General features: G+C 41.2%; 2 protein-coding genes across 2 annotated transcripts; both read left to right on the top strand.

The window, feature by feature from the left end:
- Positions 1-1,533: 1,533 nt before the first annotated feature.
- On the top strand, positions 1,534-7,539 carry LOC131455186 (actin-related protein 3-like). Its single transcript, XM_058622666.1, has 12 exons — positions 1,534-1,726; positions 2,153-2,208; positions 2,999-3,123; positions 3,242-3,352; positions 3,542-3,637; positions 4,015-4,122; positions 4,217-4,360; positions 5,243-5,416; positions 5,503-5,595; positions 5,682-5,807; positions 6,015-6,098; positions 6,316-7,539. The coding sequence occupies exons 1-12, from the start codon at positions 1,683-1,685 to the stop codon at positions 6,409-6,411; spliced, it is 1,257 nt and encodes a 418-aa protein (XP_058478649.1). The 5' UTR covers positions 1,534-1,682; the 3' UTR covers positions 6,412-7,539.
- A 122-nt stretch (positions 7,540-7,661) lies between these two features.
- On the top strand, positions 7,662-11,703 carry LOC131455188 (transmembrane protein 182-like). Its single transcript, XM_058622667.1, has 5 exons — positions 7,662-7,945; positions 8,817-8,913; positions 9,004-9,132; positions 9,209-9,346; positions 11,304-11,703. The coding sequence occupies exons 1-5, from the start codon at positions 7,673-7,675 to the stop codon at positions 11,555-11,557; spliced, it is 891 nt and encodes a 296-aa protein (XP_058478650.1). The 5' UTR covers positions 7,662-7,672; the 3' UTR covers positions 11,558-11,703.
- Positions 11,704-25,641: the final 13,938 nt, after the last annotated feature.

Genomic DNA, 25,641 nt, shown 5'->3' with positions numbered 1-25,641 from the left:
AGGTGAGGGATGTTCAGCTGCAGCACGCAACTTCACAGAATCAGTGTTTCTAGATTTTACACGGCTAAATTAAAAAATAGGCAAATGAAAAACACATTATTACTAAGGATATGAATAAAAATCAAGCCTGAGGAAAAGCATGCACACTTGCTCTTGAGAGGCAATTTATGACTAAAGTGACTTCACCAGACATTTCTTTCCACTTAAGGGCTCCTTAGTATCCACATGTGAATCGTCGTTCTGGTAAATCAGAACACATAAAGAGACGTAAATACGATGAAGTCGCCCCCCTTTAGAGTAACAGCAGTGTAAAGAGGATGTTGCTGGGAGGTGGACAAACACCTCACGGGTGTTCAGTGCACTGAAAGGACCAAGAACAAGTGCTGTTTGAAGAGGGATAGTATCACAAAAAAACAAATTGAGTAGAGAAGAGAGAAAAGCATGATTGTGTTCAGTGTTTCTTTGTTGGTTGTTAAAAATGAGAGCGTTGGTGCCCTCTAGTATTCAAAACAAGTGACACACAGGAAGATGCAGCACAAGGAGGTCAAAGTTTCCCAAAGGCCATCAATATCTTTAAAAGAACTTTTTCTTGCACTTTATCTACTGTGTGTGTCTGAAGCGATCCTTTAAATCAAAGATCATTTGTCTTGAATGACAGAAATGGATCAAATGATGTCAGGTGATGTTGGGCTCCTCTTAAAGACAGCACTCACAGTGCAATGTGCCATTCGTCTCTGGTGAAAGAGGAAGGTCGTGCGAGATGAATCGTTCCACCTCTCGATAGAGAGCTTCCATCAAGTGTCTCCACAGTGAAGGAGGCCGGGGCTGTTTGTATCAGGAGCAGCAGCAGAGCTGAGGGCTTTTCTGCCAGTGGAGAGACTCTTGTGTGAGTGATGAGTCTGCCCGAGGACAAAGGACCAATGTTCCCAGGTCCTGGGATTGGATCTAACATTGTAAGGCATGATGGAGCAAGAATTGAGCCCTGAAGCTGCTTCCTGCTCATATATCGTCTTTATCAGTGGCCCTCCATGCAGCCGCGGAGGGTGCGCACCATTTTGTTTGGCCTCCGACGACACTAAATCATTGTTATCATCGAGTGGATTCAGCAGGGTGAGAGCAGTATGTTACTGTGTTCTTTGTTCAATAATAAAGACGACATGAAATGTTTGTTTTTGGGCATTGTAGATTATTTATCTACAATGATTATTTATAGTTACATATAGATCCTTTATTTAACCTGGTAAGAAACATCTCAATGACATTAAAATCTCTTTTTCTTTTTCAAGATATACTGTGTGTATATATACATGTATATATATATATATATATATATATATATATATATATACTATTAATAATCATATTAATATTATTATTCATTCCAAAAACAAAATATGGATCCATTTTAAATAATAAAAAAACAAAACAAGTCTAAGTGTGTTCAAGTGTAATATCTTCTCCTGTGTTGTAGTAACAGTCTCCGTCCACGCGGGGGCAGCTTTGCGCCGTTGAAGCAGCTGACTCTGCACTAGAAGAAAATCCTCCCCCGAACCCGGAAGCTGTCCCGAATCGGTAGAGAGTCATTCAAGCTGCTCCGAGTAAAACCGGCCTCTGTGGGGATAAAGTTCACACCAGGCGGCTCGTATATATTTATTCGAACATAGTTTGAAGCAGAGGGAAGTATGGCTGGTCGGCTGCCGGCTTGTGTTGTTGACTGTGGCACGGGGTAAGTGAGGAAAAACGCGACGCTAGTTAGCATTAGCCTGGCTGCTTCCATTGACCACATAAGCGGCTGTCAAAGTTGAGCTAACGCCCTGCTGCTCTGTGGCTCCGCAAGGCTTTAAAAACCGCCTGCTTTGATTCTCCGTGTTCTTTTTGTCTGCAAAGACAGCGTTAACGTGTCAAAGGTGAAGCCTCAAATACGCGACTGCCTCATTTTGGTTGTAATTCTTCATCTCAATCACTGCTTTATCGCTGCAATCAGCTAACTGCTAAAGCTAATGTTACTTCCTGGACTGTCCCCCTAAAGAGCAAGATTATTACTTAGATTATTTTTGCCTGCTGCTTGTCTATAATTTATCCCAGATTGGAGTTAAATATGTAATTTGTATTATTTTATTTATTTATTTTATTTGTGGTTTATTTTTTGCAGGTACACAAAGCTTGGTTATGCAGGAAACACAGAACCACAGTTCATCATACCTTCATGTAAGTGAATCACTGAACAGTTCAGTTGAATTGTGGTTGTTTAATCTGACAAAATGCCATTGAAATCAAATTAACTGTACTGTTTTAACATTTAAGAAATTAAGTTCTTTTTTGTGGCAGCACTAGAACTGCAACTAATGATTATTTTCTCGATTAATTGAGTACTTGGTCTGTAAAATGTCAGAAAATGTTCAAAAATCTTTGCCAAACCAATGATGATGTTCTCAAATGTCTTGTTTTGTCCACAAACACAACCTATTTTGTTTTAATGATTTCTTTGTTATATGAAATAAAGAAACCAGAAAATATTCATATTTAAGAAGCTGAAAAATCCCTGTTTCAGCCCCAATCGCATGCAATATCATGGGCAATATATATATTAGACAGCTTGAACTATCAGAAGGTACCTCACAATATGATACCGATAATATCACAATACAATGATTCTGTGATAATCAATATATTGCAAGAATCATATAGCGATACATCACAATATCTGTCTAACTGAAGAAACAAGTCTGTGAAAAGTTAAAAGTGCAGGATTTTCTCTATTGAGCGAAACTGGCAGGGACCATTCATTTTAGAGCAGCTTAATTTGATTAAAATATCCATATTTGTCTTGGTGTATCGATTGTCGTATCGCTCGAGGAGGGACGATACATCCTCAAATTGATATTTTGATGCTTTATTGCTTGTTTTATTTGAACATAAGTTACCCCAAATATACTGTATGGTGGGATTTTAATAATTTCAGCATGCATTGTGGCTAACACTCACTTATCGTCTCCAGGTATCGCGATCAAGGAATCGGCCAAGGTCGGAGATCAGGCTCAGCGCAGGATGATGAAGGGCGTCGATGACCTGGACTTTTACATCGGAGATGAAGCCATCGACAAACCATCATATTCAACAAAAGTATTATACACTGAGACTTGGAGCTGAACTTTTGGATGTGGTTTTCATGTGTAACGCTGTCAAATTAAGTGTTTGTTTTTTCTTCTGTGTTTACGCTGTTTTCTTGTCACACTCCTAGTGGCCCATTCGTCATGGGATAGTGGAGGACTGGGACCTGATGGAACGATTTATGGAGCAGATCATCTTCAAGTATCTGCGGGCAGAACCTGAAGACCATTACTTTCTTTTGGTAAGACCAAAATCCATTAAGAGACCAATCTGAAATGAAAATGTAATTAAAGTAGACTAAGAATTACTTTTATTTCTCTTTTAGGAAAACTTGCAGATGAGGTTCTTTACTAGATGCTGTATGTTAAGCTAAGACGAGATTAGACTAATTTTCTTGACAGAATTCTTCTCTCCTTCTCTCTCTCCGCAGACAGAGCCTCCTCTTAACACACCAGAAAACCGAGAGTACACAGCAGAGATCATGTTTGAATCGTTCAATGTCCCAGGTCTTTACATCGCTGTTCAGGTAGGTTTCATCCAAGTGTCCCTACAGCAAACTGGTATCTATTTCCTCTCAAGTCTAGCAAACACACAGACACACACTGTTTTTTAACACGTTTAGATGTGAAGTGATGTATCATTGTGTCTAATTTGAGCTTAAGGCTTAAACTGCTGTGCCAGAACTTTTAGCTTATGGACAGAATTAGATTCAGACTGTGAAATAAATCCGGAATTATCTTCTACTTCCTCTTTTAAAGTTTCACAGACTGTTCCACTTAATTTCATTACTGCACTTTGTCACCCCTCTGTGAACAGAAGCCTTAAGTCCTGAACTATTGTTTTAGTTTTTATACCTTGGTGAATGATTGCCTCTCTTAAAATAAAGTGTATTCTCTTTCTCAGGCTGTCCTGGCGCTGGCTGCCTCCTGGACATCCCGACAGGTCGGAGAGCGGACACTCACAGGAACTGTAATTGACAGCGGAGACGGAGTCACACACGTCATCCCAGTGGTAGGTGTCACTCTTTTTCCTTACTAGTCCTTACTTTGTTTTTGACTCCTTCTTCTTTTGCAGCCTTAAAAACTTGTGCGTGTTTGTGTTCCAGGCTGAAGGTTACGTCATAGGCAGCTGCATCAAGCACATCCCCATTGCTGGTCGAGACATTACGTACTTCATCCAACAGCTGCTGAGGGAGCGAGAAGTGGGGATTCCTCCTGAGCAATCTCTGGAGACGGCTAAAGCTGTCAAGGTCCGTATTAATATCTGCATTTCTTCTGTTTTGGCTTTATTTAAAATAATAAATTGTGGTTTTAAATGCTGCAGCTGCAGAACCTCTTTCTTGTAGAATAAAGTGGATGAGAAGATGGGAGTATTATTGTTATTCAGCGTTTGTTTTTAAGTCTGAAAGTGATGCTTCAGCCAAAATAAATGGTGTAATTGACCTTTTTAAAAAATGTATAAATGAGATCCTGTTGAGAGCAGTCCCTATTATTTGCTTTGAGATTAAAAATGTCTTGTTTCTCACTTGTTTTACTAGAAAAACAGTGTATGATATGTTTTGTTTAGCAGTATGAAATCAAGATAACACTGCCAACTGAAAACCTTGAGAATCTGTGATGGTTTGGTATCAGAAATATGCAAAACAAAATGTGTCAAATGTGTCAAGAGTTGTCAAAAGCAAAAACACTGGGCTCTGGATTAATGTTGAGCCTCAGGCTAAATAACAATTTAGTCTTTACACAGTTTGTTTACCCTCTGTCAACAGAATTGAGCCAGAAGCTTCGTTATTTTAATACTGACAGTTCTGGCTCTTCTTTATGAGCCGTGTGAGATAATGGCACATAAACTATTAGTCGTATAAAAGTGTAACTGTATTTGATTATCTGTTTCCTAACATTTAAGAACAATACATACAGTACTATAACAAATAATTGTGGAATTTGTTTCATGCTCTTGTTCATGATCCTCTAATTTGGCCACTAGAAGTCAGTGCAGCTACAGAAACTTGCTTCACGATATACATAATAAAACACATTCCCACCCAGTTTCTACCCTCTTACATATTTAAGACATATTTGTCCTCCATAACATGCACCTCTGATAATAACGGCTGCAATGTGTTATTTTGCAGGAGCGCTTCAGCTACGTCTGCCCTGACCTTGTCAAGGAGTTTAGCAAGTACGACACAGACGGCTCCAAGTGGATCAAACAGTACACGGGCGTCAACTCCATCTCCAAGAAGGAGTTCAACATCGACGTTGGCTACGAGCGTTTCCTGGGGCCTGAGATCTTCTTCCATCCTGAGGTTTGATTGGCTGCTTTTACATGAATATTTATAGAGATAGTTTAATCCGATTTTTTTTTTTTCATGTATTATTTGGTCTCGTCCAGTTTGCCAACCCAGATTTCACACAGCCGATCTCAGAAGTGGTGGATGAAGTCATCCAGAACTGTCCCATCGACGTCAGGCGTCCACTGTACAAGGTACAAGGAAAACCACAGCTGCCGCCAGCTGGTTACACGACATACACGGTGATGTTTGTGTCACTTACTCTGTGCTTGTGCCGCAGAACGTCGTTCTCTCCGGAGGCTCCACCATGTTCAGGGACTTTGGCAGACGCCTGCAGAGGGACCTCAAGAGAAGTGTGGATGCTCGTCTCAAGATAAGCGAAGAGCTGAGCGGCGGCAAGTTAAAGGTGACTCTTTGTTTCTCAAAGATTATTTTCTTGGAAGGAAAGTAGTCGTAAGTAGTAAGAGAAAGTAGAGGTTTTAAAAGTTGGGGAAAACTTGGTTGGAAAATGTCTCTCATTTCCCACGATTCCATTTTTATTTTACACACCCACTTGCTGTGAAAGTTGAGCCTTTTATCTCTTAGAAGTAAGAGTCTTTGTCTTTGTTTGCAGCCTAAACCTATTGATGTGCAAGTCATCACTCATCACATGCAGAGATACGCTGTTTGGTTCGGAGGATCAATGCTGGCATCTACTGTGAGTATCAAAACAATTTTGTAGTTTCGGCTTCTCGCGGCAACACGTAATCATCCCTCCTGCGGTTTTATTTTATATATAAAGAAATCATTTTGGATTGAAACTGTTGAATGTCAGTCTTTTCTGGTGTCTCTCAGACTTGGAGAAGCGTTTGTCAAGTCTTTTGTCTGCGCTGCGAAAGTGGGGATAATTTCAGTTTTTTTTTTTTCAACAACAGCCCGAGTTCTACCAAGTGTGCCACACTAAGAAGGATTACGAGGAGATCGGGCCGAGCATCTGCCGCCACAATCCCGTGTTCGGAGTCATGTCTTAGGTCCCGGGGGGAGACGCAGGAAGCACCACAAGACCTCACACGCTGTGGAAGTCCCATGAGCCTTTGCACAGATGCTCCGACAGGCCTGTTCATTTAAAGTGAGCGACAGTGGACCAAACAAACTGCCAAAAACACAGGCAACATCCTCGCAAATTTAGAGGAGAGAGGTGACTCAGCCCAAAGGATCCTCAAATAAAAATGTTTACTGCAGTAGGTTAATAATAGGTGATCGATCTTTAATTTCTGTGTGCCTCATATATGTGTGTACTTATTCTGTCCTCACAGGGTTGTGACGTGTAATTAGTCAACATAAAAGAGTCCTGTATAAAATGCACTTCTGTGTGTAAGGGTTGAAATCTTGCTGTGTGTTATATACTCTAAAATATGGAATCATCGGGGGTTGTTACGAGAACCGGGACATATCATCAGGGCTGCAACTAACGAGTATTTTCATACTTTTATGGTCTGTAAAATATTAAAAAAAATGCTGATCAGTGTTGACGCCAAACCTGGAAATGATGATTTTTCTCAAAATGAGTGAGTTTTAACGATTTCTTTGTTACATGGAGCAAAGAAAAGCAGAGAATATTCACATTCGAGAAGTTGAGAAATCAGAAAAGAAACACTCAAAGCGATGAATCGTTAATCAGAATAAGTAATCGTTTAATCAAATGATAGTTGCAGCCCTACATATCACATATTCACAAACAAATCGTTGAATGGGTGCAAACGTATGAAATGTAAAAAAAACAACAACAAAGCCCTGTCCTCTTAACTTTTTTTGTGGGTGTCTTTTCTTGCTCAGTATCTGGGGAAAAAAAAAAACAACAAAAAAAAAGTTTTTCAGGTTTACCGAGACAATTTGTCCTCTTTCCTTTTCTTTCTTTATTTCTGCAGCAGCTTTGCTTCATATTTGTTTTTCATATTAATCACCTCTTGAACAGCCTGTCTTGGAAAGAAGAAAAATCAGAAAAAAAAAGTTGTGTTAATAATATATGAACATGCAGTTTGAAAGACTGTTGGTCGACCATCACTGTTGCCTAGAACTCAGTTATACTGGATAGCCTTGTACTGTACCAAATCTGGATTTCAATGCTGGCATTCCAATAAATGCCAAGGAGATATTTCTACAGTTGTACTTTCATTTTTTAAGTTTTATTTCTGCCGTGTGTCCTCTGTGTCTATTTTCGTCTTAACGGCTGTTTCTGTGTGAGCAAAAGTCTCTGCCCTGTAACTGTATCTCCCAACAAATGTCCGACACATGATGCAAACGTTTATTTTCACTGTCACGCTCCTGATTGGTCAGTGTTGTGTGTTGTGGACGTGCTGTACACTTCAGTCTCTTGCAGCAGATCCGGATCCACGTGTTGTATTTAAACACAGAGGGGGGAAAACACAAGACATGTCTCCTGCCGAGAGGACCAAGCTGCTCCTCTTCTTTGCGCTGTTCTCTGGAGTTGTTGGATTTCTGCTCATGCTGCTCTCCTGTGGGACAGAGTACTGGCTGCTGGCTGCCCAGTCCTGCAGAGACGAGGTGAGAGAGACACGAGAACTGAGCACAAGGCCTTCATCTGTGTTCTTACTCACATTTGAAGTCATGAGCAGAGATGTAAAGAGTACTGAAATATTCTTTTCAAGTAAAAGTACTGGTAAAAAAGCGTGTTTAAAATTTACTTAGAGTAAAAGTTACGTAGTTACATTTTTAACAAGGTTGGGGTTCTTGTGTCGTGCAAATCTCACATGAATTATTTTTCCTGTCATTCACTGCCAAAGTTTTCAGTGCCTAATTTTTTATTTTTATTCTACTCAGTAACATATGTGATTTAAAATGTAGCAAAGTACCGTACGTACATACTTAAGAAAAAGTAAAACTACACATTTTAAAAATGACTTTAAAAAGTACAAAACCTACTTAATTACACTAACACGAGTAAATGTCATGGTCATGAGGTCATGAAGTAAAAATACAAGAATGAGCAAAAAGTAAAGTCAGTAAATAGCATTTAATGTAAAAGCATCATGATAAAGATGATTAGAAATATAAGTTTAATAAAGAATGGAATAATGTTTTGAGGAACAAAATGACAGAGGAAACAGTGTTATAAGAAAACTATTCATACAAATTTCAAAGTAAAAGAAGCAATATGTCATGCTTACATGTTTCCTGTAAGTAAATACTATGACATTTTACAGTTTTGATATATCAGAAGAAAAACATGAATTGAGAAATAGATAATGCTTTTTTAAGATTAAAAAACGTTGAATAAGTTTGAAGTTTGCTTCAGTCACAAAACTACAGGCCAAAAACCCTCTAAAGCAATACACAATTAAAGACCCTGTCAATCATATTTTCCTTCTTTCTTCCTCAGTGTTTTGATGCCACTTGTCTATTTTCCTTTCATCAGGCTCTCGATGAGGTGACGATGTTTCACGAGGGCCTGTTTTGGCGCTGCTCCTTCACGGCCTCTTCCCTCCAGTACGCCACGTGGGGCCTTTTGATCTGTGAGAGCTTTCACATGGTGTTGTGCTTGTTTCAAACGTAAACAGTGAATTAACTACAATAAATTATATATTTTTTTTCATGTACTATAGCAAATCAGCCATCATCAAAGATCTGCCAGGCTGCTTTCCTCTTCCCATTCCCTGTGAACGAGCCTGCCAGAGATTTGGTGGAGTGGCACAGTTTCCCCAAAGAACCATATGAGCATCCGTCTGCCATCGGTTTGTTATCTATCGTCCATTTATGATTTATTTATCGTTCTGTCATCTCATGTTAACCATACAGTATATATGTCAGTTTTCAGGACTTTCTGGAGCATCTTTCTCGTCGCTGGTGTCGCAGCTGTCGTCACGGGTGAGTTTGTTGTGATCTGTGCCGGCCCACTCACCAATCACAGACTCTTCAAAGCAGGCGGGACTCTTCAGCTTTGTGGCGGTAAGAGAACTAAGTGGAATCTCACTTTCTTTTCTTTCCCTTTTGAATATCACTTCTGGTTGGAATCACTATAAACTATTTAAGGAGGGTCCAATCTGGCCCGCACAATGAATTCTATATATATATGTATATATATATACTATATTTTTCAGTTTCAGATGCTTTTGTGCGTGTAAATGATAAACTTAGGCAAAATACTGTTGAAATTGCACTTATTTTTCTCGAAAAATGTCAGGTTTGTTCATCATATGTTTCATTAAATGTAAAACAAAGGGAACATTTCAGAGTGCTTGTTGTGTACAGGTTATTATACTATTATTTTACTACAACTAAAATGGGTTTGACGCCCCTGACATAGAGGGCTTTAAGTTTAAAGGTATAATTATGTGGGGAAAATACAATTATATATGAAAATATGCCAGTGAAAAAGTGACAAATGCTCACAAAATTCAGTTGGGGGGAAAAAGAAAGAGCATGACAATTTAGTTACCAAGATTAAAATCAAATGTTTTGGATGGAATTCAGTTTAAAATCATGGAAAGTTCACCTCATTGTGTTTGATGACTGACAGCTGCTGCTCTTGTTAGGCAACAACGCCTTAATCAGTGCACTTACTTCTTCAATAGCCTCTGTTTCGTTGAGCTCATGTTTGATAGTTCTGTTTGCTCACACTGGGGTGTGTGTGTGTGTTTTCTTTCTTTCCCCGTATTGTGTTACTGATCTGTAAAAGTTTCCATTAGAGCTGCTGGCTGAACTCTCTTCTCTTTATTCTAGGGAGGGAGGGTGAAAATATTTCAGAGTTTTATTCTGTGGACAAGCACTGGCTGAAGTCTGAAAAGTCAACAATGTTGAATTGTGTAGTCAAAGTTTCAAAAACCTATCACTTGTAATCAATATCTTCTTATATTGAGCAGTTTTTGTTGAAATTCTTGAACGTTATCACAACCAACATGAGGCAGGAACTTGCTCAAAGGCTTAAGAGACACAGAGAAATATACATTCAAGACCCAGGTGTGGGTGTATGATAGTTACTCTGTTATTCTGCAAAACTAAACTTTAGTTGACAGCTGCCTTTTCCAAATCTAAGACTGCTGCAGCCCAGTTGAAGTTATGAAAATGTCTAATAAATGTCCGATGTTCCATCATAGGAGACAAAAAACCTTTATTCTCATATATTCTGTACTTAACAGACCTTTATTTTACTTCTCCTGATTACTCTAAATATTTCTACTGTCATTTGAACCTCAATTACATAACTCACATCATAATGTATTCAATTTTATTATATTTCTCTCACTGCTCCACTGCAGTACCGCCTTATCCCACCAGAGGGCCACAGATCACACTTTGAGAATCAGTGGGTGATTAGAAACTGAGATCCAGCCTCAGAAATGTAACATGCTCAGGATTTAAGTGACACTTTTATGTTGGACTTCAGTGCAGGATATAAAGAAGAAGAGAATTTCAACTGTCAGTTTCAAATCATACATTAACAAAGAGTCATAAATGTGGTTAGTTTCAACCTAAATGTTTTTTTAGTCAACCAAAGTCTCAAACTGGTGGCCCCCAAATCAATTCCATGCGGCCTACCACTTAATATCAAGTTATAATTAGTGATTTCTGTATGTTTTTTTATTAATAGATTAATTTTGCATCATAATAAGTTTACATTGTCCACTTTCTATCATATGTAATTTAAAATTATGTGAAATATCAACATAAATATTAATATATCAGTGTCTTTTTCCTCAAATAGTAGCACTCTCTTTCACTTGACTGGCCCCCAACTGACCAGAGTTTGTGACCCCTGATTTAAAATAAATAATAAAAAAAAGTATCAAATGACCACAGCTACTGCACAGATTAGGCCAGAAAACGCCTCATAAATGACAGATACAAGTGATTCTGTCCCTAAAGTGGATCTCTGCAGTCACAGTCTCCACTCTCCCCTTGTCAGGTGTGTGTCTGCTGGCTGTGGTGTTGATGTATCTGCTGTGGGTCCAGGTCCTGGACACTCTGGAGCAGTTTGCCCTCCACCAGAGCCTCTCCAGCTGCCCGTCCTTCCATCTCAGTGTGGAGCACGGTCCCTCCTTCCTCCTGGCTCCGGCCGCGGTCTTCTTCTGTCTGCTCGCGGGTCTGCTCTCCGTCCTGGTCGGTCAGATCGTTCAGCGTGACGAGAAGAAACACAACAACAGCATTCCTGACATTTAAACACCCGTGGTTTGTCTTTTTCCTTCACTGAAACTTGAACTTTTCAAAGGCGATGACGGATTTTTCCCTTTTTTCCCTTCCATCAGTAAGAGATAATTGGAATCCTTCTCCAGAAATTGGTCATTATAAATGATTTTTCTAATCTATTTAACAGATCCCATTGTGATTAATACCCAGATATACTCACTCTCATTTGATTATAAGTGATGTATCAGTTTTGACAAAAGTGAGGCGTGTGTGTCTGTGTGTGTGTGTGTGTTGAAGGATTGAGGAGATTGAGTGTGAGCGCGCCTGCCTGTCAGCAGGACATCAGGTTGAAGCCGTGGGTCAGAGGGATGGAGATAATAATAAATTAGACTGTCATAATCCATTTTCTGACGACTCCAGGGACGCCCGGCGATGTGTGCAGAACACAGAACAGCCACTAGAGGACAGTGTCGTCCCAGGATAACGCTCAAAGTGGAGGGAAAATCACTTAATCCCAAGTCTTTTGCATTGATGTCCAACAAAAAATACAAGCAAACGTGGAACCAGGAGAGACTTTTGAAAGTGATAATTAATTAATTTTCCCTGGCAAACAAAAGAAGTTCAGTACAGTTAATGTTATATCTGAAGGAGGGGCAGCAGAGAAGCTCACAGTCACACCTTGATAATTGGAAAAGGCAAACAGAAGTGAGACCTTGAGACGATAGTGACAAAAGGGAGCGAAAGAGGAAGGTAAAGGAAGGAGGAGGCAGTGTGCAGGAAGGGAGGAAGGGGAGTTGACACTGCTCATCAGTGAGTCTTTCAATATTCTTTCATGTCTGACGCTCCAGCACCTCTCCATCCCCTCTCTTCTTAATCTCCGCTGTGAACTAGGTGGGTGTAATTACACCTGAGCATGTCACATTCACTTCCCCGGCCTTCACTGTGTTTAAACATCTCTGTCACTTCCTCACCGTAACCAGGCTGCTGCTGCTGCTGCTGCTGCTGCTGCTGATGTTTCTACTGCTGCTGCTGTTGATGCTTCTACTGCTGCTGCGGCCAAAGCACTCATCGGTTTTTAAAAGGTGATCTTAATTTTCTCACAAATACAAGGTGATCCAGTCGTAATCACTTGATTCCAGTCTGTTGAGAGCAGGATCATGGCACACTTATTATGTCCAAGGTTGGATGTGCTGCTGCTGCTGCTGCTGCTGCTGCTGCTGCTGTAGCTGTCAACTTTGGACACACACACACAGCCACATCATCACATTTGGTCTTTGTCCTCCGTTGATAGAACTGTCTGCAACAATTACCACAGGAGCAAAAAAAAGAGACATTGGAGAAACAACTTCAGACACGGCGGCGGCGCGTCTCAGTTTTTCTATTTTTCTTCCACAAAGTTTACTTTTATTCTTGTGAATTTCTATGTAAATACTCATGGAAGGTCATGTCATTTATTTATTTATTTATTTAATTAAAAGCGGAGTAAGAATTAGACATCCATTCAAATATGTGGTCATCTGACACATTTTTCAATAAATGGAAAATGGTGACCCTTAAAGCTGCTATTATTCTTATTGAGATGTACGATATGGATATTTGTAGCTGTTTTATCCCCTAAAATAATATAATAAATGCAGCATTTAATAACCCTGCGTCCAAAGGGAGCATAGAAGCCCCCTTCTTTCTTTTCCCCCTCAGATTTCATTCCATTATAACAAAGAATCTGAATGAGCCAGGTGCAAAAATGTAATCACGAAATACTTCCTATTTGTCACATGTGTTAATTAGTTTGTCATTTAATTGAATCAAGCTCAAAAGTGACATATTTGTGTTTTTTATGACACAGAATTAAATATGTTTTAAATAAACAGTTTTCTCTCCTAAACCCCCCAACCCCCCAACCCCCCCGTTCCCTGAACCTCGTTGGTACGCTCCGCTCTACCTCCACATTACCCACAGGCCAAACCAGAGGGCACAATTATTCTGGCCTTTGCTCATCCAAGTAGAAGAAATTAGCCTCTTTCCCCTAAACCCAGACCTTCTAACCTGCACCAGGACCTCGGGGGCTGCCTCTCTGACGAGCACGACCCCCTGTGACTTCCCTCTGCTTTCCATACATATGAGCCCGAGCTGGCCAGAGCCGTGCTCGGCTGCCATATGGGCTCCCAGTGGCCGTGAGTGGTGAAGTGGGGGCTCTGGAGCTGCAGGCTATAAAAACTGACCCCCCACACACACACAAAAAAATGGCATGCACCCCTCCTGAGAGGACGCCAGTGTGGTGTCTTCCGGCCAATCGTGTGCTTTTACCACAATTCAACAAAATGTCTAAGACGATGCAGCTGAGCTAAGATGTGTCATTCTTCAATTGACATTAATGCACATTTCTCTCACATGAAAATCTTGAAGTACTTGCAAACACGACGTAATCTTTTCCTTTCAAGCCCCGCCGGTCCAGCAGATCTGTCTTTGTCTTATTGCTTATGACGATTCATTATCCGTCTTCCACTCCTGTCCTCCTCTCCATCCTCACCTCCTCACTCCACACTTCACCCTGCAGTCCCTATCTCTGCTTCATGACAGGCCTCTTAGCTTGTGACGACTTTTCTTCTTCATCAGGTCACAGTGTGCACATTTGGACGGGTAAACTTGATTCTGTTGGACCACGTCTCCTCACCTGGGCTTTGCGGCTCTAAAATGTCTATTGTCTCCCCTCCTTTCTTCCGCGTTTTCCCTCACCCCTTTTCCTGAAGAAAACGATCAACAGCGTGTAGTGGAAGAGAGAGGGAAATACTGTACAGCGAGAAAGATTAAATCCGAGTTTCTTTCATCCATGAAAGCTTTCATCTTCCTCTTTTTTTCTTTTTTTTTTCTTTTCAAACAGAAGGAATTATCTGCACTGCAACCGACACAGGCTTTTGACAAGGGTGATGGCGCGCGAGAAGGGTGGAGGAGGAGGAGGATGAGGAGGATGGGGGTGGGAAGTTAGGTAGTAGCTCATTGTGGAGGGAATCCACTTCCCATGCGGCGTCAGTTTATCTACCGAGGACCAGGGGACAGGGCGTCTTTGTCTTGTCTCACCGTTTCTTACCTTAAGAGCATTTGAGTATAAAAGAATCAAAACACGTGAATAAGAGGGAAGTCCCGACAGTCGAGTCACTGGTGCTGAAGGAGAAAGTGCTAATCCACCTTTTCCAAAAAAAATTTAACCAAACCAACTCGATGATGATATTTTCCTCCCCTCTCTCCCCTCTCTCCCCTCTGTGATACTTGGCATGAGGTCTAATCTCTGCTGGTTTTTTCATTAAATTTGTGTCAGGACTAATTTTGAGGGGAATGAATACAGATGTCAGGAATGCCATCGAATCCCATCGCGGGCCCTTAATGAGATAACAGGCTTTAGTTAAAGAATTAGTGCTATGAAAATAAAAAAACGAGATTAGTTCAATGGGACGTGAATACGGAGCGAAAATGGGCGACTTTGGCTGTTGAGGAAGAGAAGAGGAGAGACCAGAAGTCATATCAGACCTGAACTGCACACAAATCACACATCTATTTCTGACTGTGGTATTAATTATCAAAAATAAAGCCGCTGTTGCATATTGATTCATCAGGGTGCACACTTGCTTTATCTCCTATTAAGCGGGGGAAAAAAAGGAGAGATTATATGAAGCCTGCAGGGGCGTTTTATGGATCCTGTGAGACTGTTAAACCGTGTCACGGACTCCAGAGCATTAAAACAAGCTCTCTGTGTGTTTGTGTGCCCCGATGTTTCGTCTTAAGTGCATTCTTAAGCTCTAAATTTGATTATTTTTGGTGAACATTTTTCAATTAGCCCCGCTCAGACATGGTCTGGGATATAAATATATATATTTGTGTGTTGTGTGAAAAGAAACACGTCTGGTTGCAAACGGATCCTCTTGTGTCTAAAACACAAGTGCAGACAGGGCTATTGAAAGCTCAATGAGTGGGATTCAAATGTATATAAGTTATGAGTTTTTTAGAAACACAAAGCTAAAACTCACCGCTTATTGTTGTCCTAAAAGGACCAGAGAATGTCCTGTAACTAAGTGGTTTTGCCCATTTTTTCCAGACGAACTTCCAATTTCTGCTAGTTATCTACAATTGACTGCATGTTAAAATACTGTTTTAACAGTTTAAACACCACAGTTGTACACGACAGATTTTGCACGTTAAATTTGAAATTTGAACAGTGTAGAACACAACTTTTTTCAGTCTTTAAAAGTTTCTTTGTCTCTCAATGTGCAAAAACAGGCCAAAAGAATAGAAGCTACGTACAGGTGTTCTTCCCACTCTCTCCTCTCTGGCTTCCTGAAACAAGCTTGAGTGCTTTGACGTGTGCTAACCCGATAGCACAATCTGTTGCGTAATTACGGTAATGCAAATTGCGCTTGTGTGCAAACGTATCATCAGCGATGCGCTCGGTTTTAAAGGGTTAAACTTACATTTCGTTTTGACTAAAACGGTTTAAAACATCTCTAAAAAGAGCCAATGCCACTGGCCTTCTGACTAAAGATTAATCACTTCAGAGCATACGAAGATACAATAATTTCTTTTAAGCAGTCAAAACAAACAAGCTCCCCCGGTGCCATATGCCTGGTACCCCAAGAATCCCCTGAAATGTGCCTTATTGGACTGCACTAATTTTAGCTAATAAAGTGTGGATCCAGACTAAATTGCCATGTGTTGTAATCACTGTTTTTGTATCTTCAATTCGGTTTAACACAACAACATTTATTACAGTATTAAATTTACTTCAGAAAAGTAGAGAAATAAAGAGCGATAGATGTATGTTTTTTTGTCAACAAGCCCTCCAACTCATACGACTACATAGGTCGTTAGCGCCCCCACCAGTCAGTGACAGGAGATGCCACAAATACTTTTTGGTTTTTTTGCCATCTAGTATAGAATTACTACTGGTGGTAACTAATGTTAACGTTATAAGAGCTAACGTTAACTTAGCACAACTAGCCAAAAGTTATTTTAGGAAAGGTCAACTAGCTGGCTAGCTAGCTAGCATTATAACTGCCATATAAATATGACCAGCCAGGAATGGGAAAGAGAAAGGGTAGAAGTCGGATAAGACAGGTGTCCATCGGTGTCTGTAAGTGGATTTTCAGACACTGCAAATGTTAGTATCATACTTTACGTACTTTATTTACCAATCACAGTACTTATTGTTCTGAAGAGAAAGCATTTGTATTTAAATAGTTAAGTAATATAATCATTTAAAACTCTGAGAACGTGACGTGACAAGTCAGAGTGATCATTCCACCATTTAAGTCACAAAATCAAAATGACTTAATAAAATCAAATTCCAAATGGAGCCTCATGTGAAAAGCAGAGGCAACACTGGAAGTCAGATGTCTACATGTACTGTACCACATTTATATTTTGCCTGGGGAAATACTTGATAACAGGTTTGTATGTGCACGGGTTAATTTACTAGAGTGTGTTGTCCGTGTCGTGAAGAAACTGGGATTATTTGATAAAAACTTTTACTATTAAAAAAATAATAATAATAATAAGCCTCCAGCGACCCCGGTGTTATCCACTAACACTTGCCACAGCTTGTTGCGGAAGAAAACCGAGTGAAGAGCTCATCTACTGCCGTCCAGCCGTCCAATGACAAATCCATCCATGTTGACCAACATGTTCCCAGAGGAGCGAGGGACTCGTTTCACACCTCATATCAAACGGCAATAGTTGGAAATAGAAGCCGGCGTTACAGTTCGCTCAGCATGCAAACGCGCCTGCTCCAGATTAATGCAGTGTAGGTATATTACGCAGTCACTGCGAGTGGTGTGGGTGGTAGCCAAAGTGTCGAGACACACGTGCACACTTCACCAATAATGAGACCTCTAACGGTGTGACACCCATTTCACACATGGATGGCATCTGTGATTGGGAAACATATGTTTGTATTGATGTATAATTATGAGCATTGAGCTCCTCTACTTCCTCAAAGTTGGTGGGAAAAAACTGTGCGTGATGGAAAGACAAAAGAGAGCAGCAAGGGAGTGAAAGTGTGATGGAGAAAGAGCATCAACACCCTGCTGACTGCACTCAATCACTTACTTAATTATACAGCGAGAACGCAAGTTGCTGTCTGTCCGGAACCAAAGTCACAAATTCGATGCAAAGGTATTGTCTCCGTCTTCTTATATCACCTCTGCAGTGCAGGTGTCGTGTTCAGGTAGCAAAGCTGGGAATGTACATGTGATTATATTGTATTATATTATATTATATTAAGAGGCGTTCACCGCGACTGACGCTGGCCATTCTTAAGCTGTGGAAGGGGGAAAAGGTGTGACATAAACAAACCGACATAGAAATTAGGATGAGAAGGAGGAAGAAACCTGAGAGATTAACAAATTTAAGAGCAAAGTGGGAGGGAAATAGGAAGAGAGAGGTGATAGAAATGGGGGTAGTGGGTGAGGGGTTGCGTGGGTGGTGGGGGGTGTCGAGGTAGGCGAAATGAGACCAAATTTTCTTTGGCAATCTCCGTGTTCCTGCTGCAGGTGCTGGGGCCATTTCACTAAAGCAGGGCCAGACGCGAATGTCATTAGTTCCTGAGCCCCAGGTGAATTTGCCACAGTTCCACATGATTAACCCAGATAATTGTGTGTTGATAGTGAGCATGGTCGATGGAATACAATTTTCAGGCCCAGATTCCTAAACAAACAGCTCAGCAGCAGCAGCAGCCGCCGCCGCCGCCACAGCGGATAACCTCGGTAGTGACGGCGGCGACACTTGTGATGCCGACTGTGTTCATGGATGGAGGTTCACAAAAGAGAGGAGGATGAGGAGGAGGAGGAGGAGGAGGAGGAGGAGGAGGAGACGTAAAGAAAAAAACAGCAGGTCAGCCATGGGTGACACTGAGGGGACGTGGCTAGAAAATTCCATTCACTCCTGCTGTCACTTAAGCCATCACATTAACCACTGCTGTGCAAAAATGTACTGTAGCTGCTACAGCAGATATATCTTACAGTCGGAAATATGTCATAGGACTGAGGGTGTAAGGATGGTGAGACGTTTGCATACCAAAAATGGATGATATTCCTCTTCCTGTGTGCAGTAAAACACACGTTGTGCTGCTTTGTGAGTTAGAACTGTATAGAAATATGGTCGTGTAAGATGATGCAAGCCTCTGTGAAGCTAGTTCCTTACCTTAAGTACATATAAAAAAGACTTAATCTAAGGCTAAAAAAGTAGTCAGTGTTACTGCAGAGTCAGAAGGGTCTCCTTCTCGTGTCAGTTAGTCAATTATGAACATAAACCTATTAATTATGACTATTTTCAAATAAAGACGTGTTTTTATTTGAAGTTGTAATATGGCCTTTACAACCCACAAAATCAAGGGGGAAGAAATTCACATACTGTCTACTTTTCTTTTTCAGATCTGCATCTCTCTCTCTCCGCCCTCGTCCTCCGCAATCTGCTTTTTGAGTGAAACTCGCTGAGTGAGCATCAAAACCTGTTTGCTGTTTATCATCTGGCTTCATAATAAGTGATTTTATAATGCACACTGTGGCAACTGTGGAATCCATCAGCAGGTGTGAGAATTAGGACGAGGTGAGAGACACGGTTGACGCGCGGTGCGTTGGAAACACACAGAGGACGGGAAGACGTACATCTGATAGGTGAAGGAAGGAAGGAAAGAAACAAACTTGATGGTGTGAACAACATATTGCTTTTTTATTCATAATTAATTGTTTATGCCAGTAGGCAACTGATTTATTCTCACATATGCTTTCAGGCCAGAGAATAAGTGGTCCATGTATTTCAATACATATCAAATAATACGTTTTTCATTCAGAATCCTTTTCAAATTTAGTTTAATTAATCTAAACTTATCTTTTCTCCTAAGATATCTATGTATATGTGATGTTATTGTCACTGTTAGACTGTTTTATCCAGTTAAGCTAAACTAAAGAGCTTACGCCAGGTGGCCTCAAACTCAAAATGACCTGGGGACCAGTGCACTTCTAGTCTGGCCAGGAGGTCAAGTAAAAAAAAAAAGAAAAAGGTCCAACAGTTTGGTTAAAATTTGCTGTTTATTGATTAGAAATTAAAATTATATCTTGATAGTGATATTGCACACCATTTCAAAATAAAAGTCTTTGTTTTGAGATATAGTTCACCACACACAAAAAAACATATTTATGATGCAAAATGACAGATTAATTGAAATAACATGTAGACAATTGTAATTAAAACACAATTAAATGTTGAATTTAATAATGAGATACATGTAATTTATTATTATTATAATAAAAATATTTTATACAGTTCACTCTTGGGCCTGTTTTGGGCCACAGGACAGTAACTGGAGGGCCGTATGGGGCCACGAGTTTGTGACCCCTGGCTTAACAAGTTCAAGTTCAAACCACAGTACATAAAAAAGTTTGTTCACAAGCTAAATAAAGTATTATTTTTTTACATATCATGAGTAAAATGAATTAAACCCTCTGGTAAATATGAGACCAGGCTGCTGCGTGATGCGTAATATAAAACGAGGATTCCATCAGGTAACAAGAAGAGAAAATTCAACCTGTTAGATGCTGACAACACCTGTTTTACAAGAGCTGTTCACCTTAATCCTGTTTTTAGGCTCATGTGTGCAAGCGTGAGTCCCAGGAACAGGGTTGTGTATCCTGCCAAGTGAATTAGTAAAACTTCATCAAAGAAAAGGATGAGGAGGAAAGGAAACACTGGGGTTGGTGTTCCTTCTCAGCAGCAGCAGCAGCAGCAGCAGCAGGGAGATAAAAACAAGTCACGAAGCCAGGTACAGAGGGGAGGAGAGAGTGAAGGAGCAAGACAGGAGCTGGCAACGCGGAGAGACGACGAGAAAGGGAAGAAAAGGAGCAGAGGCAGCCAATCTCCCTGGTGCATTCTGGGAAGTCGAACCTGGCAGGAGAAGTTAGCGGCGTGCACGTGCACACAAGTGAAAGGGATAATCCCTCTCTGACGGAGAGGAGATGAGTGCAGTGCAGCAGTGATCCCTCCTGTGTCGCTGTGATTTTAGGTTCCAGGTTTATTTATTAAGAGGATAAGCTCTTCTTCTCCTTCTTCCTCTTCTCCTTCTTCTTCTGTGTGCAAACCTCTGAGGCACGAGGGTCACCGCGACTGTGGTACAGAGACGCTGCTGATTCCACAGTCAGAACAAGGCCTCGGCTGCAATCACAGATTATAATATCGTGACGTATAGGATATAACCCTGTGAACGTGAGCCGTTGTGTTTTGACTCCTTTTTTATGCATATGCATTATGTATTTATTTATTTACTAACACTACTTGTGTGTTTCTAGAAATAAAGTGGATTGGATTGGATAAATTAGATGTAATTTACTGCTTTATTATTGGTGTTGATAAAGGGCCCCAAATTCAAATTTTGCTTAGGGTCCCCTTGAAGACTTGGGCCGGCCCTGTACCTGGGAATATTCCTAAGCTGCACCAAAGTCTGTTCACCGAACAGTAGGAGTGAAGTAGGAGCGCTTATCTTAAATCAATCCCACCACATATAAGCAGATGTGAGTTTGCCACACAGAACAAAAACACACTGATCCTGAGAGCAATGACAAGACTTAGTAAGACGCACAAGGCGAAGCAGCAGCGTCTTGTGTTGCTCTCTTAAAGCCCAACAACGTCAGATTTGAAGATAAACAGCGTAAAAAGCCTTCTCTTGCATGTGCGGCCCACTCACTCAGTGGTGATTAAATGATATCAAAGGCTAACGATGGAAGATCACTCCTCCTACACACACATTTTTATTTTTTTTTCTCTATATCATGTACATAAGATATGGCATGCTGCCGTATAAATTACACGACAGTGTGAGATGCACTCGTGAAGAACGGCGGCACCTCTTTGCAAACACGATCCAATGAAAGTGGAAGAGCGTAGCGGTTGCGCAAATATGTTGTTTTTCATTTTGTTGAGATTGTAATGATTCCACGAGTCGAGTCTATCTGTCCATGTCTGCTCTCGAGCACGGACATCAGCCGTGCACAGGTTTGTGGACGCAATCGTCAACACAAGCGCGACCATTGTTCGGTGGAAATTGTGTTGAAATAACAAATGATTATGAGAATAGTTCCACTTTCTTCCCCCCACACTCTAAGTATCCTTCTGTCTTTTTGCAGCTCTCTGTGGTCGGTTTCTTAAACTGCTGCAAGTCGGCGTCGCTCATGTGAAACAGCGAGTGAGTGAAGACAAACCTTATGTTAATGAAATGTGACAAAACAACAAAGTACAAGCACAGTTTCTTTTTGTTGTGAAGAAAATGTCCTTAAAGAAAAAGAGCACAGTTCCACAAACTCTTTAATGGACGACAAAACCTTTGTACACATTCACATTAATCTCCATGACGGTGTCATTTATTTTGATGCTATTATATTATATCGTCTTATGTTCTGTTTCCTGTTTTATTTTGAAATAATAATACCATTGCCTCTCATTTCAGTGTCTGCTTCCTGTAAAGTTTCCCGCCTCTGTGATTAGCTGCCCCGCCCTGATGTGGTTCACCTGTGTATGTCGCCCGCATGTTTCCTGTGTCTGTTGCCAGTTCGTCTTGTCTGCCGGCCGGTAAGTGTCCTTGCCCGTATCTAAGGTCAGTTACTAGTGTCCTTTTGCCTCTTTTGTGTTATTGTATCAGTTAAAGGTGTTTTTCTGTTCAAACTGAGACTGTTCCCATGTTTGTTCAGCCTGATAGTTTGAGCTTCAGCGTCATACTCGCAAGTAACTAGAGTTACTTTCCGATAACCTGTCACATCGCAGCATAATTACGTTACAATTCCCTGAATAGACAACCAGTTTTCTGCTAGTAAGATGGTTTATGTTGGAATAACTTGCTCAGAAAATCCAAAACTGTACATCGCCAAAAACAAAAGAATACTTCACATGTATTTTAAGAGACAGGTGTGTCAAGCATTAATCTTCATTCAAGGAGATTTCTGAGGTTGATATGTGCCTGATGAAGGTCTAGAACCGAAACTAAAGCTTGAATGTGTCAGATTTCTCTTGTTATGAATCCTGTATGTAGTATTTAAGGTCAAAGTACTACTACAGTATATCCAAATGTGGTTTAGAAACATTTACAGAAGTCACTAAAAAAAGCAGCCTTTATGTTTTGTCAATAGAATATCATTTAACCAATTTTAACCTGTGTGGCCCCACCATATCTCCGTGTTTGTTGAGTTCCCTGGCCTAAGGAGCGTCTCATCAATTCGTTTGGACATGTAGAGATAAGAGAACAAACAGGATGAGTGGCAAAAGGGAATGAGGAGGAAAGATGATCAACAAGAGCCAGGAATTAGTTCTTCAAACTAGAAGGTCTTCTTCTTCTTCTTCTTCTTCTTCGGTTGGTTCCACCTGTAAATCGCATCTGCAGGAGATGTGGAGATGAAACACCTTGTTACGTGTTAAATGTCAGTCATTAAGTGGCTGCTCACTTGTATGACTGCACAATGTTTCACCCCGGCGTGAGCTGTTCCCAGTGACACCAAGGTGTAGTGTGCGTGTCACATTACCGCTGTACCTGTGAGGAGCGCTCGCGCCGCTGATAAGTGCCTGATGATATCGCGTCTGGCGTCATCTGCAGGGGAGCCTCTCGCTTGCTCGCTGGCGTCGAGCTAAATGCATCTGCACCACAAGTGGCAAACTAAACTTTAGCGTTCCTGCCACTGCTGCTGCCTTTTTTTTAAACGGGCAAACATTACGGGCTCTCGTAGCTGTCCCCAGAAGTCAGACTGACCTCTTTTCCTTGTTGCCTTTTTTGCCTCTTGACTGTGCAGCTTGGTTTTACGTCGAACCAGACCATGCTACGATACAGCGGCACTCTCTGTATCACTGACGTATATAAAACACAGCTAATCCTGTCGCTGGCTCCAAAAGATCTGGGCCTACGTACGCAGGAAGTGGACGCACTGCTGGATCTCCTTACAAATAAAGTCCGAGTGAGGTGTCCGTGATCGGCCGGCGTCTATCGTGACACCTAAATATTTATAGGAAGACGCCTGTTTAATTTCCTTTATTGTGGATAAGCAATGAGGAAAGCTGTTGAACGAGATCCATGGCTCTCAGACTGTGGTACGATCAGATCCTTAACTATCAAATTCAATCAGCCAAAGCCTTTTCTTTGCCTGTTTCGGTGGATCCAAGTTACTTCTTACTACTCTCATGTCCCACACGTGCACAAAAGAGAGTGAAATGCTTTGCAAATATCAAACTAAGGCCACGCAGTCACAACAAGGGCTCTTCTTGATAGGTGTCTCACAAGCATAAGCTGTCACATGAGGTGGGTTTCTTGTTTTCGGGGTGGGGGGTTGTGTGGAAGGAGTGACTAGCACGAGGGCCAATCCTCCTTTAGTGTCGGCGATTAAAATCCATCTGATTGAAATTGCAGGCCATTATGATATGAGAGGTGGAGTGGTGGAGAGACGGGGAGACAGAGAGTGGCTGGCACAATTGCCGACGTGCTCCTTTTTCTTTTCATTCTCCGATGAAAGCTAATTACGCGGTGCGGCGAGAAGACGGGGTCGGTGTGCGCGGTGCAGGAAACGGGGAGCCGAGGTGGTTAATTGGGGTGTGTGATTACACAGGGCTGTAGTTAGAGGGAATTAGGCAACAACACACTCGGCAGCACAGCTCATCACGGGCAGAGTGAAAGGAGCGGGCGATAACGCTGATATCCTCCGCACTCAGCAGACCTTGCCCGCAGCAGACGCTCTACGAGGCCTCCACACTCACACAATCTGACTTTTAGATTTAAAATAGCGCCACAGCAGATTGTTTCGTTTTGTTTTGTTATTGCGCTGAACTTCCAGCACTTTGCTTTGGTGTCAAAAAAGCCCGCTTTCCAAATTCTCAAACCCTTCCCTGTTCAGGCTGGATTTTCTGTGTGTGGTGCACTTATGCTGACTGCTAATGCTAGTGCTAAAGACTTTGTTCTTAATCTCTTAACTGAAGAAACCACTGCTGCAAATGTAGAATGTTCATTTGAATTTCTTGTGTTAACTTTACGTGCCGGGTGCCATAGCATGTACTCAATGTGATATGCACTGAATGCTAATTCTCCACCTGCAGATGTATTAGCCGTATGTTAAACAACCTTTCCAAGTGTTTGATTGTAAATTTATATAACGCCATATAAAAGTAGTACAAAGACACTTGTGTTTTACGGGTTTGCACCATTGTAATTAATGTATTGGGAATTTTGAAGGAAGGTGTGGATCACAGTTTCTCAAACTTTTCTCTCTTTCAACTTCACTGAAAACTTTGCTAATATTCCAGATTCCTTACTCAAAGAGGGTTGGTTGCCTTTACTTCAGTCAGGAGAAACTGTGATCACATTTATGATAGAATTAGTCTTTGGTGCTTGGATCATGACTGGAAGTAGATGAGTATGGAAGGTCTGAGACGTCTCATGAAGAAGAAACTTCTGGTTGGACATTTGATGGAAGATGACCAGAGACACACCTTCAGATTGTTGATGACCATCCATTGTGGCCCTACCAATGGCTGATTTTCATGCATTCTCAATTCTTTGCAACATTCTGCAAAGGATCTGATGGTGAAGCACCTTCCTTGAAGACCTAGTGCTCGTTTTCTCCAGTTTTCATCAACTGGTTCAACACTCAAAGCCATAAAACAATCATTTACCCTTAAGGTTTCTCCCAAAGCTCTGTAAAACCATCAAAGAGAACATTTGTATTGGAGGCCTGACGTCACCGCAACCTTCACTCTTCTGCCGCAGCAGGAGATGACCTACGACGTGAACCCCCCCCCCCCCTCTCTCTCACTGCGAGCAGCACTATGGATGACACTTCAACGACCCGCACTCGCCGACATTATCTCCATGCGAGATGGTCTTTATTGATCTCTCGTGTGATTCAAAGTGTCTCCCTGCCTCTCCGTGTAGACCTTTCTGCTTTTATGTTGAAGAACAAAAGCACCGTCCATGAAAAGACACAGGACGGGTGAGTTAAGGGCTGTTACCGCTCTGCTTCAGACCTAAAGCGAGAGTTCTGCCAAAACACTGAATTTATGAGGGTGAAGAGAAGAGATTGTAACGGCAGGGTTGTCCATCTTGCGGCGTT

Source organism: Solea solea, chromosome 2 (genome assembly GCF_958295425.1).
Source record: "Solea solea chromosome 2, fSolSol10.1, whole genome shotgun sequence".
NCBI classification, from domain to species: domain Eukaryota; kingdom Metazoa; phylum Chordata; class Actinopteri; order Pleuronectiformes; family Soleidae; genus Solea; species Solea solea.
This window is presented reverse-complemented; position numbering and strand designations above follow the sequence as displayed.